Source organism: Oryx dammah, unplaced genomic scaffold (genome assembly GCF_014754425.2).
Source record: "Oryx dammah isolate SB20612 unplaced genomic scaffold, SCBI_Odam_1.1 HiC_scaffold_18, whole genome shotgun sequence".
Classification (NCBI taxonomy): Eukaryota; Metazoa; Chordata; class Mammalia; order Artiodactyla; family Bovidae; genus Oryx; species Oryx dammah.
Window position 1 is genome coordinate 118,332,532 of NW_024070202.1, and position 16,981 is coordinate 118,349,512.

A 16,981-nucleotide genomic window follows, 5' to 3' on the forward strand; every position below is an offset into this window, starting at 1 on the left:
GTGCCCCGAGCTGGCCGAGCGTGGGCTGTGTGCTGCCGCGTGCGCTGTGGGCTCCTGGCCTGTGGCCTCTGACCTTGGTCAGCCGGGTCAGGAGTCTCATCGCCGGAAAGCGCCTTGAGACTGGGAGCCAGCCCCCTCCCCGCCCCTGGCAGCCCCAGTAGTGCCCCCTGTGCCAGGGTGTCTATGCGTGCAGCCTGGCAGAGCGCAGCCCGGCATCTGCAGAGGCGGGCAGGCTCACGGGGCGTCCTCTGATTGCAGTAGGTCTGGAGTCCCCGCCGCTGTCCGTGTCTGAGGAGAGGCAGCTCGCCATCCTGACCCAGCTGCCCTTTGTGGTTCCGTTTGAGGAGCGGGTGAAGGTACGCTTCCAGTTGGTTCTCTGCAGAGTGACTCAGCCGGTTCAGTGTGAAAAAGTAACACCAGTGGGAAGTTTTCTAAAGCCTGGCTAGTGCCTGTGATTGAATAATATGTTTTCTCACTAGATTATAATAGTTGACCATGGTTTATAAAAGCATAACCCAACCAGATACCTCTTGAAAGATGTTCTGTTTGTATTCACCAACTTACTTAGCAAATTTCTGAAAATGGCCTCACTTCACTACTTACAAAACAGCTTCAAGGGGGTGTTTTTTAGGCCTGCCCACTATTCTCACAGGGTGAACATTTAACACTATTGACATTTCTTCATTAAACCACACACATTAACACAACATTGTAAATCAAATATACTCCAGTAAAAAGTAAAAAAAGAAACCTCACACACACTTGCACACTCATAGACACATGGCTTTACATAACTCCTGAGCGCCCTCTACTGGACTTTTAGCGTAAAACCAGCTACTGGGGTTTTCTCACCCTGGGGATCGCCCTACTGATACCAGCATCAATGTACCGCTTCTCACAGCTGCTCTTCTTCCTGCTCCACCTGGAGTTGTATAGAAGTCTCCAGAAGGAAGTACCGAAAATGTGCCATAGCATGGGATTTTAAAAGTTTGTTGTGAAGTGGGGAAAAGGAACAATGTTACATAAATACTGCACATTTATTGATAAGGCATAACATCAGTATTTGGTATCTTGGCCTTTAAAACTCGTCTCAGAATTTATGCAGATAAAAAACTTAAGGTTTATGTAACAATTTCTTCTTCTGGTTGCTTGTGTTTATAACAAAATGTTGTTTTCAAGTAACCTTATAACTTCTCCTCTGCTAGATCTTTCAGAGACTGATTTATGCAGATAAGCAAGAAGTGCAAGGAGATGGTCCATTTCTGGATGGAATTAATGTCACAATAAGAAGAAATTATATTTATGAAGATGCTTATGACAAACTTTCCCCTGAAAATGGTATATATCATTCTCTCTGTATGTGTTCGTATGACGGGGAGGCTGGGGGGGGTTATAGGAAAGGGTGATGATTACAAAAATTAGTGTTAATCATCTTATTCTGTGATGACTGTTTAAAACAAATGTACGTCAGATTTGGGGGAATGTATATCTATTATCAAATAATAATTCTAATATTGGCAAATACTTACTGCTACAGAAACCTTTCAGATATTGTTTTTGTTTTTTAAGATAAGAAACTCTTCCTGTCCCCAAATATCTGTCTTTAACATTTAGTTGACAAGCTTTAATTATAAAAATGTTGGTGGAGAGCCATATACAGACTGTATTTTGTTTAAAACAGTCTATGTAAATATCATAAAATGTAAGCCAAGTTAAATACACTAAAGTAAACACCGTTGCGATCCAAATTTCTTGATAGAAAGGTAAGTGTGCTTCAGTGACGCTTCTATTAGATAAGAGAATTACATGATAACATTGATTTGGACAGCATTTAGAGGTGAACAACACGTTTTTGTCTTATGTTAATCTTTGGCACTCAGTGTTAACAGGTTTAGTGTTACTAATTTATTTATTAATAATTTTACCTTCAGAATTTGGTGTCCATGCTATCACATGAAATCGGTGTTACATCAGTACAGGTGATGGGAGGTTGTCCAATGTGGGATAGCAATTGCCTGTTCTTCTAGGGCAGCAATTTAAGTTTCTTCCAGAAAAGCAGAACCTCTCATTTTGAATACTTTCTCTCTTCTCAGATAAAGAGCTATTTTTGTCATTTTGTAGGAGCAGCAGAGGAAGGCTGGCTTCACTTGTTCCCTTACTCTGTTCTCGATTTTGTGTGCCGGATTTTTGTTTTTCACATAACTTAGTTTTGTTACGTAATCTATGCCGTAGCCCTCTAACTTCCAGCACCGCACACTGAGATGGACTCTGAGCTGCAGTCTGACTGCAAACTGAGTGCCCCACTGTGCGGGTCACTCTCACCTGGGATGCCATGCTTTCAGAGCTTTCTCTATAAGCGAGGCAGAGATCAGCTGCTCTGATCCCTAGTGTAACGTGCTTTGGGGAGGAAGCGAGAGCTCCCGCTCTGGGCCCTGCGGCTCCTTGGAGACGAGTCCCAGCCGCAGTCGTGCCGTGCTGTGTGTCACTGTGTCGGCAGTCCTCTGTCTGTGTGTCCCGCTTCACTGAGGGCCTCGTGGTCTAAGCCAGGGTCCCTGCAGCTAGTGCTCAGTAGATGTTTGTTGAACTTGTGTTTGAAAACAAGAAAAACGAGCTGTAACGGGGTCAAATTGGCCACGGTGGGCAGAGTGTTCAGGGAGGAGCCGAGGTGTGCTTGATGCTGGAGGCTTCCTGAGACGCAGGATGCGAGGCAGGACTTGGGAACCAGGAGCCCAGTGCCGCGTGAGGGACCACAGGGGAGGGCGTGGCTGTCCACGGCAGACCCCCTTCTGCGCTGGTGAACCGGGGCTTCCGTCAGGGGCTCGAATATCTCTGAGCTCTTCAGCCAAAATGAGAACGTGTGCTTAGCAACAGTTTTCAATTAACTTTAAAACTGTTTCATGGAGAGTATGCTATTCCTGCTCAATGACACAAGCCCCAGATTCCTAATGACTCCTTAAGCTGGAGAATTACTCAGAAGTTGGCCACACGCCAGCTCTTCAGTTGTGCTTGCTGATAGTCTCACCGAGTTTAAAGAATTTGGAAAAATCATATAATATCTGTATTACAGTGCTTTAAATCTTTAAAGTGTTCTTTAAATCTGACCTTATTAATTAAGAAGTTTTAAACCATATATTAAAATTGTTTGATATTTTGCTATGCAGATTTTAAAATTAAATATCATCTTAGTATGTTTAATTTACTTACGGAAAATTGGTTTGAAGTACTTTGTTGCCTAGTCATTTACATGTAACCAATTAATATGATTTTTCCATATATCATTTAGTCACGGAAGCAAATAGTGGCCATTCGTTATGGGCTCTTGAATCTCATATCGTCTCAGAACAGTCATGAATTGTGGGTTTCTCCTCCTTTGACAAGCGAGCTGACGTGGTGGAGCTCAGAGCAGCTGTGTGGTCTCTCTTGCAGTTGGGAGCTCATCGAGCAGGGTGACATGTGCGTTTCTCTGTGTGGACTGTGGGCGGGGAGCGCGCCTGCCCTTGGAGCCTGTGGCTCTGACAGGGGAGCTAGCACCTCCCACCACGGCACGCTCCGTGTGGCCCACTGTGCCGGGCGCCCGCTGGAGCCGTGCTGGGCTCCATTCCTGACAGTGCGCCTGCCCTCGGAGCCCGTGGCTCTGAGAGGGTGGAGCTGGCGCCTCCCACCACCGCGTGCCCCGTGCGGCCCACTGTGCAGGGCGGCAGCTGGAGCATGCTGGACTCCGCTCCGTCCTGAGAGCACGCGCGCTCCTGCTCCTGCGTGCTGGTTTTGTTTAGTTTAGTTTAATGGGCAAGATTTGTTACCGTGTTTTTCTGAAGAAGAAATGATAACAGGGTAAAATCAAAGTCCGGTTGACCCTTGAACAATGCAGGTTTGAACTGTGCAGGTCCGCTTAGGCAGATTTTTTTTTTTCCCCAAGAAATACATTGGCAAACTTTTTGGAAGTGAAGTGAAGTGAAGTCGCTCAGTCGTGTCCGACTCTTTGCGACCGCATGGGCTGTAGCCTACCAGCCTCCTCTGTCCATGGGATTTTCCAGGCAATAGTCCTGGAGTGGATTGCCATTTCCTTCTCCAGGAACTTTTTGGAGATTTGTGACAATTTCAAAACACTGGCAGGTGGACTACTCAACCTAGAATACTGCAAAAGTTAAGAAAAATTTGTCATCAATGCATGAAATATATGTAGATGCTAGTCTGTTTTATCACATGTTGCCAAAAATATGCACAAATCTATTATAAGAAGTTAAAATGTATCAAAACCTACGGAGACACTCAGAGGACATGTGTGGGGCCCCCGCAGCTGGGAGGGATGGAAACAGGTGTGCAGGTGCAGCGGAGTCAGAGCCGTCGGGGCCGCCTGTCTGCAGGGTCAGTCCACCCCGACGATCAGGGCCTCCTCTGCTTGCTGCTGCCTGAGCCCAGTGTGGCCAGAAGCTGAGCCTCAGCTCTGCCTGATCGCGCCCCATGCCACACGGAATCCAGTGGAAAGCCCCCACTTGCGCGTCCCTGTGTCTCCCTCATGGCTGGCGCAGTCCCGCAAGCCCCACAGAGTGCTGCTCATGGCGCTGGGCGCAGGGAAGAGGCAGGACGCTCCTGGGAGATGTCCAGCTGTCTGGTGTATGTCCGCAGCTGTGGGCACCACCCCTACAAAGCAGGGAATCCAGTGTGAGGATCACTGTCAGGGAAAGGGAGACGAAGGAAAGATTTGTGAAGATGTGGCAGCAGCTACACACAGGCACAAGCACTCTGCGCTTCTTGCGGCATCCCGTTTCTGTCTCGCAGAGAAGGCGTGTGCAGGGTCACCCTAAGAAAGGCATTCCTACAGACATGGCTTGAGAAAGTGGAGTCCACATGCATGATAACGCTTTTTCTTCTATGCGTGCTTTTACTAACTCTGTTTAATTTCCAGTGACATTGATGTAATTAAAAATTACTAAGCGATTGTGGTTATTATTTTCATAATATTTTAAGTTTATATATTATATTTATACAAAATTCAGATATGTTTTCAGTTAATTCCCTTTTCCTGAAAAATTTTCAAGCTCAAAGTATATCCATATGTTTTGTTAAAGCTTTACATTTACCTTGGTTTAGTCGCTAAGTCATGCCCAACTCTTGTGATCCTGTGGACTGTAGCCCGCCAGGCTCCTCTGTCCATGAGTTTCTCCAGGCAAGAATACTGGAGTGGGTTGCCATTTCCTTCTGCAACGTTTATCTTACATACCTACAAATTTACTTTCTCTTATTAGTTGTAAAGAAAAAAATAATTTAGTAACCATGTTGCTTTAAAAATTGTCAAGCGTTTTCAAGAGAGTCTTAAAATTGTGAAGAGAACCCTAAAATTTGTTTCCAGTTTGTTCAAAATGGCATGTTATGTTGCTATTTCATACCTTATATGACAGCCTGCAGGAAAAGGAAGGTGGCGGAGCCAAAATGGAAAGCAGCGTAGAAAGCAGTCTGGCTTTAAAGGTGCCATGAGGACAGGAGAGGCAGTGCCTGGCCCCCATGGGCAGCAAAGCGCTCCCTGCACCATCGGGACGGTCACTGAGGAGAAGGGACCGCTGCCTGAACGGGGCTCCAGCCAGACAGCAATGCCTGTTCTGGGAAAGACTGCCACGAAGGACAGTTACTAGAAAGGAGGGCACGTGAGCAGCAGTGTTGAAGCAGGTCCTGTGCGCGTGCGCTCGCTCACCCCCAGCAGTCCATCCTTTGGTGGGATGGTGGGAGGGCCAGGACCCAAGAGCCCTTTTTCTGGATTGTTCTGTCGACGCCTGGTCCTTACCGTCAGGAAGCACCTGGTGGTTCAGAACGGCCTTCACGGGGGTTCTGACCTCAGGCGGTGCCCATGGCCGCCAGACCCCGTGAAAGTACAGGAGGGTCTGCTGGCTCACAGAGCACGTCTCTAATGGAACCTCTAGATCGGGGCCACGGGGACCTTCCAGACTCTGTACACAACGGTTCTCCAAGGAAAGGCTCATCAGCAACGTGTCAGAGAACCCGGCAGAGAGAGCATCACGTGAGCTTGGGAGGACCACACCCTTGAAGATGCCATCCTTGCTGGAGAGAGAGCCAAGAACGCACCCAAGCCGGGGCAACACTTTCCTGCTGGGGAGGCGTCCAGATGCGGCATGTGACTTCACAGGACTTCGGCTGAGCCGGTCGGGGAAGGCACTGGGCGGGGGGGCGGGTGCTGGTGACAGGCATGGGGGCCTCGGAGCAGGCCCCGGGCAGCCAGAGGACTCCACGTGAGGGCAGCTGCTCGGCGACGACTGCCTCCCACCCAGGCCTGATGATGAGGAAGAGACGCCAGAGAGGCAGCGGAGCGGGAGACGCACGCAGACCCCCGGGCAGGGCCTTCTGCTCATTGAGGACGGCTTCTCACTTGTGTCACACCCTGGTTCTTCTGGGATACGGGTGCCGAGACTACAGCAAACAGTGGGAGTGGGGTCGCCACTGTACAGACGGGTTCAGAGAAGAGCAGAAATGTCGGGGCAGAAGCTGGGATGTGTCTCCATCAAGTTAGGCCAAATGGGCCTGCCCCTCCTGTCCCCTCCACCCCCTGCCTCTGCCACCCTGTGCAGCAAGACCACCCCTCTTCCTGCTCCCTCCCCTGCCCCAGCCAGCCTAACGAGCCTGAAGACGGGAGGGGGCAGACTTCTGTAATGACCCACTTCCATGTCGTGGTAAAGAATCGTCACGCCGCCCAGTGACACGTTAGCTGCTGTGTATGTGAGCGCCTTCCTGTTAAAGCCTGGTGTCTGTATAAGAGACTGCAGTGTCTTCATCATCGTCCTCGTCACCCAGGTGTTCATCCTGCAGACCGTCCTGGGCAGGACTTGCAGGGAAGCGGACAGCCTGTGCTTTCAGAAGCATAGAGTGAGGGGTGCTGACCATAATAATACCGTGTTAGCTTTCTTCCTGTTTTGACTTGGCCTTCAAAGAGCTATATTACCAAGCATTCTGCCTCTCTCTCTCATGATTGAGGAAACTGCTAATCACCTTATCATCACAGGTAAGGGGTTTTTAAAAACATGGAACCGTGGCACCAGCCCTGGATGGTGGACAGGACTGTAACAGTGTGCACTGTAAACATTCCTCGGCGTCCGTTCCTTACTGCACCGGCATTCCCGGTGCTTCATCATCAGTGCCTGACTCACTATACCCCTAAACAAACAGGCATTTCTTTTTCACGTTGTTGTTCAGTCCCTAAGTCGCGTCTGACTCTTTGTGACCCATGGACTGCAGCACGCCAGGCTTCTCTGTCCCTCACCATCTCCTAGAGTTTGCTCTTCCCTGGTGGCTCAGATGATAAAGAATCTGCCTGCAGTGGCTGTTTACCCAGGGTTTGATGCCTGGGTCGGGACAATCCCCTGGAGGAGGGCAGCCCACTCCAGTACTTGCCTGGAGAATTCCGTGGACGAGGAGCCTAGGACGCTACAGTCCATAGGGTCGCAAAGAGGTGGACACAACTGAGCAGCTAACGCTTCCTCCCGCTTGTGCGTTGTTTGATGTCAGGTGTTGGTGACACGCACAGCGTCTGCGGTGCTGTGTGTCGTGTAGACGGTGGTGTCGCAGGTGCTGACGGCCGGTGGTGGCTCTTGAAAGCAGATGATGTCAGTGAGTGAGCACAGTGCTGTGAATGTCTTCTCTCTTGCTTTCAGCTTTTGTAATAATGTTTTCCTTTTCTTGCTTACTTCACCGTAAGAGTACAGTATGTAACTTGTATACCATATGAAATGTACTAACTGACTGTTCGTGTTATCAGTGAGAGAGGCACAATTACACCTGGATTCTCAACTGTGTGGACCCCGACTCCTGAAGTGTTCAAGGGTCCATTTACTTAGGGCCCCCCTCCCAGTCTCACCTCCATAAGTGGGAGCTTTTAATTTGTCTTTTGAATCCAGTGGCAAGAAGGCTAGATTTGATTCTACAAATACCGTGTTGCTGTGTGTTGTCTACAGAAGTGTTTGTCGGGGAGCCACAGACCCTCCGCTCTCGCCAGAACTGAGAGGCGGCTTCTGTGAAGTCTCTGAGGTAGACCCCGCCTCCACTGCCTGGAGGCTCAGTACCAGCAGCTGACGGGCGTGCCTTGGTTGAGCGTTCCCAGTTACAAAACATTTACTTACACCTAGAACTTTCAGAATATAATGCTGCTGACTGCTGGCATTCAGCTTGAGAAATACTGTATACGATGGCTGCTTACAGCTCGTCCTTGAGGCTGCGTATCGGGAGGACGGATGTAAAGGCTTCGTCGCATCCACAGTCACCTGCTCAGAATTCTCTCTGAGGATGAATGTGTTTGGTATTTGATCAAAACAGATGCAGATGGCAAGTCTGTGGAATTGAGTCGCCAGTGAGAAGCCCCTCATTTAAGTGTAGTTAGGTGTTAAATAGTGTGCATTAAAGTGCAGCCCTGCCCTGACCCTGCGTGCTGCATGCCCTTGGATGAGTAGTTCACCGTCCCTGTCCTTGGCTTCATCACAAGGGAATGGGCTGTTCTTAGCCGGAGATGGTTGGGGCGTTGGAAGCGGTTCCTGTGTGTGTGCGGTCCTGCCCGGGGTAGGAATCAGGTGGCTGTGCGCTCGCCAGGCGCAGCGTTAGTCCTCCCTGGTCGGGTGGGCGGCCCTCCGCGCAGGCGCGGTCACGGAGCACAGGCTCACACGGCAGGTCCTGGGACCTTAACACTGACATTTGTACATGGCGTGGTGGGGTTCAGTGGAACCTGCGCTGGCGAAGCCCGTCTCCAGGGTGTTTCCTGGAGGTCCCCTGGTGCCTTGAGATGCTTCGGGTCGGACCTGTGTGAGCGACTGCACACTGCCTGAGCGGTGGCTGCGGGGCAGACCTGCGGCCGGGCGCCGTGCCCACCCCTTCCGTGCCGGGCGCCCAAAGGGCGCAGCGGGAAGCGAGGCAGGACGCGCCTTACGGGGTCAGACACCCACCTGCTCCGGAACTGAGCCGGGCAGGACCTTTGTGACTTGCGGAGTGGTCTTTCATGGCCTGTGTCCTGAAGCCCGTAGTGAAAGCTGTTGCATTCGCTGCGAGTCTGGGGCCTGGAGTCCTCCTCCTGCGCGCTGTCCTCACGAGGACCGTGTACAGGTGTGTCTCACATGTCAGGCAGGCTTCAGCTTTGCGGGGTATTTTTAAATTTAATCTTGTGGCACATTATATAACCAGAATTTTTCCCCGTTTTTCAGCCAAATATTGTTTTAGGTGATGGTGCAGCCTCTGGTGTCCTGACTCTCATGCCATTCACTTCTTTCAGAATGTCTGTGTGACATCAGCGTCAGGGACTTCTTTGTTTGTGTGTCTCTGCCTTCCTTGGCGGCTTTGTGTGCCTGTATTATCCTTCGGTCCTAACTCTGCCTGCTCCCCTCTAGTTCTGAGTTTGTTACAGTGTAGGGGGGGTTCATATTTTCTCCTGAACACCCACCTCCTGCCCCTGCCCACTCCATTCTTGATCAGAGTGGAGTCGTCCCAGGGAAGCCGTGGTCAGCCTAGCTCATTGTCTCCTCTTGATGTTGTTGGTTTTTTTAAAGCCTTGCATTAAAATAGTTTTAATATTCTTGCTCCCCTTCCCTAACTTCCTGTAATACCAACTTGTTTTATTGCTTTTTAAAAAGATGTCTTCTCCTCACCCCACCCCCTTTTTTAACAGAGCCTGACTTAAAAAAGCGGATCCGTGTACACTTGCTGAATGCGCACGGCCTGGACGAAGCCGGCATTGACGGCGGTGGCATTTTCAGAGAGTTTCTAAACGAGCTACTGAAGTCAGGGTTTAACCCCAACCAGGGGTTCTTTAAGACCACTAACGAGGGGCTTCTGTACCCCAACCCAGCTGCTCAGATGCTTGTGGGCGATGCCTTTGCCAGACATTACTACTTCCTGGGCAGGATGCTCGGAAAGGTAACGTACACTCAGCGTAAATGTGGGTCCCCAACCGCGGATGCTGACGTTGTGTGCTCCTGTGTGGCTGCTGTCTGACGATCTCTATTCAGAATTGCTTACATAATTTTGATGAACTCCTGAATAGTGTTTTCTTTTATAGCTATATTACATGCGTACATAACATTAAAAATTATTGGTGCAGGAGAAGGGGGAGAGGACTGGAGGATGTTGACCTGGGCAGCTACAGTGGCAGCGGCGAAAAATTTAAAAAAAAATTTACATGTGTAGAAACTAGAGAACACAGCTATGAAATTCTGCTTATAAGCCTCACAGTTATTACGTGCTTTCATAGGCAGTGCAGATATTGTAAGTCTTTCCACAGTTGCTCTTGTTGATAACTAGCATTAAACGTGATTCTTTTAAGGTTCTATGAAGTGTTCAAAGTGTTGTGAGACAGAGGGCCGTAGTTATTCAGCGTACGTTAAATGTTTATGTTGTATGCCATTTCTTTTGACATGTGGCCCCTTAAGGATACTGCAGTAAATGCTGCAGTAACCAGAATGTAACACCTGATGGTGTGCACCGTCTCGGCAAACATAGCTTACCCTTTGTTGTAGATGAAAGGAAAATTTAATTATATAACCTATTGGAGACTTCCTATTTAGCGATGCAACTTTGAAAGCACACGTTCCCATTGAAGTCAGGAGCAGGACAGTCACCATCACTGGACTAGACCGGCCCTGGCCTCCGTCTGTCCAGGCTGCTGCCACAGGGTGCCGCAGGCCAGCAGCTTACACCCCGCAGAGGCTGGCTTCTTACAGCCCGGGGCCGGCCTCTGGCTCAGGGCATCACGTCCTGTTCGGTGTGGCCCCCGTCCTGGGCCGTGGCCGGTGCCCGTGTCCTCATATAGCTCCTGTGTCCTCATGTGTGAGGGCCCGGGGAGCTCCGCGGAGCTTCTCTGTAAGGGCGCTGATGCTGTTCATGCGAGCTGCACCCTCGTGCCCTAAGCACCAGGGGCCACGTCTCCCAGCACCGTCACATCGTGGGGTTGGGGAAATCAGACCATGGCGTGGCCCGCAGATGTGCCAGGCATAGCCCACAGGTGTGCAGTTTCCATCTGGTTCTTTTACTTCCCTGTTTGAGATGGTGGAGAGGGATGCCTGATGTTTAATTGCCGTCCACCACATTTTTAGATACTGGATTGTAACACAGGGACAGGAATCAGTTCACATTCCGAGGTCAAAGGGATGGCCGGAGGCAGCTCTGAAACTCAGGGCAGCGGACTCCAGCCCCTGACCAGGTCTCCCCCGGTTCCATTGCTTAGGGAATGAGCAAGGCTCCCGGGCTGTGGCGGAGCCGGCTGCTCTCCCGCGCTGTGGCCGAGCAGCTGCTCTCCCGCGCTGTGGCCGAGCAGCTGCTCTCCCCGCGCTGTGGCGGAGCCGGCTGCTCTCCCCGCGCTGTGGCCAAGCGGCTGCTCTCCCCGCAGTCGGAGCGGGTGGGCAGCGCTGGGCTCGGTGCTCTGGGCCCTCTCCCTCGGTGGTCTGAGCGCCGTGCGGTGGGGACACACAGGCCGGGGTCTCCGTGGCGGGAGCTGGCTCCCCGTGCCCTGGCTGTGCAGCCTCTGTTCTCCGCAAGTGCTGGGGTGGCAGGTGTGCTGGTTTCAGGGAGGCGCTGGGGAAGCGCGAGGACAGCGGTCTCCAGAGGCGGGGACGGCAGCCAGCTCCGGCGCTGGTGCCCGGGCTCCTGGAGACGCGTGTGAGGACAGGAAAGTGACGCTGGATCGCTGAGCACGTCTTGGTGTCCCGGGTGTTTGTTTTTTTCTTGTCCTGGTTTTATTGAGATAGAGTTCGCCAGCCATGCAGCTCCCCCAGTTGGAAAGCGCGGATGAGGGGCTCCAGTGCGTGCACAGAGTTGCGCGGTCACCGCCGTGCGCGCAGGGCGTTTTCATCGCCCGTGTTAACGCCTCCCCCTCCAGAGAGAAGCGAGGCGGGCGCCGGTCGGCTCTCGGAAGCGTGCCGTGTGTCTCCTTTTCGTGCGCTCCTGCGTGTGGCCTCTGAAGCGGCCGCCTCTGCGATTGGCTCGTTTCCCTCAGTCCGTATTCAAGAGCCGTTCTGGCTGTGAGGTGTCAGGACTGTGTTCCTGTTGCTGCCAAGTGGTCCTCGGTCCCGTGACAACCGCGTTACACAATCGTCCCTCAGTCGTGGACCTCAGGGTTGTTCTGGATGATGTTTTTAGGGGGCAGCGCGATAGAAATGAGTTCTTTGGGTGCTTCCAGGGGAGGGGGTGGGAGGGTTGCAGGTGGATCGTGTCGGCCTCTCAGCAGGCCTGGCCCCCAAGGGATGAGAGAGGTTCTGGAGAAGGACGGTGGACGGGTGGCTTGGTGTTCCCAGGTGGGGTGGCCGTCTTTGGTAAAGTGACTGTGGATGCAGAACGAGACGGGGGGTGGTTTGGGATCCTGGGAGACACTGCAGAGAACTGATGAGCAAGCGCCACGCCCTCCGGGGGCATGCAGCAAGCTGCCCTGGCCTGGGCCAGGCTCTGTCCTGTGGGGTCGTTCTGGTAGCGTGGCGGGGCGCACTGGGGCGTCCTGACTGAGCACAGCGGGGAAGGCCACGGAGGAGGGATCTCTGTCTGGAGGAGGCTGAGCGATGCGTGCAAGGCAGCTGTGGGGTCAGGGAGGTGAGCAGGGCAGGCACGGTTCTCCTGGCGGCAGGACACATAGCCTGGGGGACAGACCGAACGGGATACGTGTCCAGGGTGGGCAGCCCAGGAACTTTGTCACCCTGAAGTAATTTAGAGACTAGTGTTGCGATGTGATTTTCTATAAAAGTTAGTCAGAACTATAGTAAATTTCAACTTTATCATTGAATTCCTTTATGCAGCGCATTTGCGGTCTGTTCCGTGCAGTCCATGCTGTCTCCAGCAGACCTCCGCTCTCCCCCTGGAGCTCCTTGGACGGAGTGGCCCGTTAGAGAAGCACCCTAATTAAAAATCGGGGCCTGCAGAGCAGACGATGCTCTCGTGACTTACCTGAAGTCACAGTGTTTTTGAAGTGCAGTCCACACTCCGTGAAGTTCTGCCTTTCTAAGGGGCACAGGTCAGTGAGTGAGAGTGTGTTCACTGAGCTGTGCAGCCGTCACCACCAAGATTTCAGAAGAAAGCGTTAGAGAAGGAAACCTCAAATCATTCACAGTTACTCCCCTTCTGCTCCAGTCCTGCGAGTCCTGGGCCACCCCTCAGCTCCTTTCTGTCTCTGCAGCTTGCCCGCTCTAGACTTTTCCTGTGAGCCGAGTCAGGCGCCATGTGGCCATTCGTGACTGGCTTCCTTGCCTTGGCATAGTGCTTTCAGGGTTCCTCCACGTAGTGGCGTATTATCCGTGCTTCATTCCTTTCTTTTCTGCACAGGATGTCGTCACGCGAGTAACTACCACAGTTTATCGGTTCGTTATTTCATGGAGGCTCAGGTTGGCTCTTAGGAGTAATTCTGCTGTGGACATTCATGTGCAAGGCTTTGTGTGGACAGTGTCTGCGTGTGCTGTTGCGTGCGCATGTCTGACCGTCCTGGTGGTCTTGCTGAGTTGGCCACACATGTGCAGGTTTGTTTCGCCCCTGTTCCATTCCTCTGTGTCCAGCCTTCTGCCAGGGTGGCCCTGGTGTGATACTGTGTGTGTGTGTAGTGGCGCTGCTCGTGTGTGTGTGTGTCTGCATAGTGGTGCTGCTCGTGTGCACGCATGTGTGTGTGTATAGTGGTGCTGTTTGTGTGTGTGTGTGTGTGTGTGTGTGTCTGCATAATGGCGCTGCTCATGTCTGTGTGTGTGTGTGTGTGTGTGTGCGTGCGTGCGTGCAGAGGGCGCTGCTCATGTGCATGTGTCTGTGTCTGCATAGTGGTGCTGCTCGTGCGCACGCATGTGTGTGTGTATAGTGGTGCTGTTCGTGTGTGTGTGTGTGTCTGCATAATGGCGCTGCTCATGTATGTGTGTGTGTGTGTGCAGAGGGCGCTGCTCATGTGCATATGTGTGTGTGTGTGTCTGCTTAGTGGTGCTGCTCGTGTGCATGTGTGTGTGTGTCTGCATAATGGCGCTACTCGTGTGTGTCTGCATAGTGGCGCTGCTCGTGCGCACGTGTGTGTGTGTGTGTCTGCATAATGACGCTGCTCATGTGTGTGTGTGTGTGTGTCTGCATAATCGCGCTGCTCGCGTGGGAGCCTCCCTGAGGACACATCTGCTGTGAAGCTGCAGATCCAGAGGAGAGCCGACCCTCTTACTCCTCTGTTCCAGAATGTATCAGCTCTGTAAACCAGATTCCAGGTCCTAAAAGTAAAGTGTGTATAAATGCTGTCTTAATAAAGATCTTGAAATAATAAAGTTTAGACAAAAGCAACAACAAAACTATAGTTGTTTGAGAATGGTACTTAATTTAGTTCCTCATTTTAAAGATTTTACTTGTATACTTTTCTGCAAGGGAATTCCTAAGGGAGCACTAGTTTCTAAAACATATCTGACTATAAATGGTTAAACTTTGTACCAACATGTTAAAAATTGTCCACATTTAAGTGAGTGTAGTAGTATAGCACTGATAGTGTGGTATCCGAACATTAAATCTTTAAGAGAAGAAAATTGTCTATTGATTGATTATGATATTTATTGGGTCATAATGTATTTAAATTTTCTTTAATGCATATGTTAGTGATTGTTTACTGTGATGAAGTGCAGTGAGGTCCTCAGGAGCACTCCTGCATAGGAAGAATTACCTCATGTCACTGGTCACTTCTCGCTAAAAGTTCCATTAGCAGATGCTTCCTGCTCTGGGGTGGGTTGTGATTGCATTTTATCGCCTGTAAATCAGACTCTGGACAGGGAATAAATAAACAGTTCAAGGATGTGGTAATGTCATCTTGAACTTTTTTTTTTAAACAGATAGAAGCACCTATGTCCATTTAAGCCAATTAAGTTCAGAATATTTATTGGAGGAAATCTTTTATCATATTTGAATTCTACTTGGAAATTTTTTTTTCCCCTTGCTTTGGAATATTGATTTAATTGGAACAGAATGCCTGTAAATCAGGTTGTTTGTTAATATCTTGGTCATATATTTCAAATTTTTAATCAACAGATGTAAAACTTCAGCATACTTTATAATTTTGTGTTTGAGTGGAATTCAATCTACACTTAATGATTCATACACTGTAGTATTGGCAGTTAACAGTTTATCCTGAGATTTTTGAGAGTTGGGAGAATTTATTTTTGTATTCATTAGAATCCTTTTATAGAATGCTCACTGAATTTGCTGAGGCTTTGAAACTGTCAACTGAGGTGAATACTAGTAATTTAAGTTACTTTGGTCCTTAAATGACAAAGCTTCTGTTGTATAACATCTTGTTTCGAACTCGCCAACTCATTAAGGGTCAGCATAGTTGAGCTGCTTCATCTGATTGAGCTCTGAAGTTATTGTATCTTTCCTTTAGGCTTTTTTAAACATATCATTCAGCAAATAGTTGATCGTTCTGTGCTAAGCACAAGTCTTCCAATCAAGACTTGCATGTTGAGACTCTCTAATGTTAAGACTCTCTTTATTTAGAGGTCAGCCGATTTCAGAAGCAGGCTTTCTCTGAATCTCCCAGTTAATTAACCACAGGGATGATTCACCATGCGTTTCCTCTTGCTGACCTTCAACTTTTTTGAGAAACAGAAAAATCAAAGATCATAATTAACAAATATGTAAAACTTATAATTTATTATAAGTGATTACTTATTTGACCCTTATCCCTTCGGAGAATGTACTGCTTTTATAGCATTCTAATCACAATTTATATTCTTTTCCATTAAAAGCAACGCATTCCTAAATCTGGAGATTCTTCTTCTTCCTAGTTAAGGTCATAGTTTTCTATATAAGTTCGTTTCTTCAAAATTAAACATGAAGTTAAAATGGTCTTATTGAACAGTAAAAAATGGCAAGTGTATGCCAGAATTCAGTTGATTTCAGTACCTAAAAGTATTATTGAAGTTTTACCTATTCTGAGATATTCACCAGAATTCTTTCTGCCCCTGCATAAGTAGATCTTGCTTTCCATCGAGATATCCCTTGTCACATTAAAAAATTTTTTTCTTTATTTAAAAAATTTTTTTCTTTGGCTGTGCTGGTCTGCAAGGACTTTCTCCAGTTGCGACATGCGGCGGCTGCTCTCGGTTGAGTGGCAGGCTCCTTGCTACAGTGGCCTCTCTGGCTGTGGACGCGGGCGGGCTCCAGGGCTCTGGCAGTGCCCTGGCTCCGGGGCACAGGCTCCCTTCTCACATGTTGAAGCCCTCCCACACACTAGTTTAACACGGGTCAGTGTTACATAGGGCTGTTTTTCTTCTTCTAAGCCATGTTAGATTCTCACCAGGAAAATCAGGAACACAGATTTGCTGGTGCTGCCTAAAGTGCACTGAGTGTCTTTCCTTGGTCTTTATTTGTGCAATAAGCACAGTAATTATCTAATAAATAAATAAAATCAGCCCATTTAAATTTTTCTGTACATTTAAATAGTCACTTTGGGGACTTCCCTGTGGTCCAGTGTGTTAAGACTCCCTGTTCCCAATGCAGGGGGCCTGGATTCAATCCCTGGTCAGGGACTAGACACCACGTGCCACAGTGAAGACCCAGCCAAATAAATATATTTTAAAGATAAATGAATAGTCACTGTGAAAAGCGAGCCAGGTGAAGACGTATACTGCTGCTCTTGTTCCTCACATCGGGGTAACTTCTCTGGGAGGCGGCCGGGGGCTGTTGAGCTCCTCCGTGAGGCAGACCAGGCAGGGCTCCTGGTGCCACCCCCAGGGGTCAGAGACAAGGTCAGCAGGCCTCCTGGCCTCTGCTGGTGTGGATGGCCACGGGCAGCAGGAACTCAGGCAGGGTACCGTCAGAGGTGCCCGAAGGCTAGGTGGCTCACCCAAAGGTGCGTGTGGCTACAGAAAAGGCCTCCAAGAGTTCTGTGCTGGGGGTGCAGGAGTGAGGGGGGACAGCCCAGGGCTCAAGGCTTCTGCTGTGGGGGGTGACATGTTCAAAACTTAGCTGGAGGGTGATGGCCGCACAGCTCTGTGAATATACCAGTACTGACTTC

General features: G+C 49.8%; 1 protein-coding gene across 2 annotated transcripts in view; it reads left to right on the plus strand.

The window, feature by feature from the left end:
- UBE3C (ubiquitin protein ligase E3C) overlaps positions 1-16,981 on the plus strand; it is a 108,373-nt gene that overhangs the window by 67,672 nt on the left and 23,720 nt on the right. Inside the window, exons 16-18 of one of the 2 annotated variants that reach the window (XM_040260211.1) lie at positions 259-356; positions 1,206-1,338; positions 9,653-9,900. In XM_040260211.1, the coding sequence (XP_040116145.1) occupies positions 259-356; positions 1,206-1,338; positions 9,653-9,900 (479 nt within the window). The remainder of the gene's footprint in view (positions 1-258; positions 357-1,205; positions 1,339-9,652; positions 9,901-16,981) is intronic. The other variant, XM_040260212.1, reaches the window with a different exon arrangement.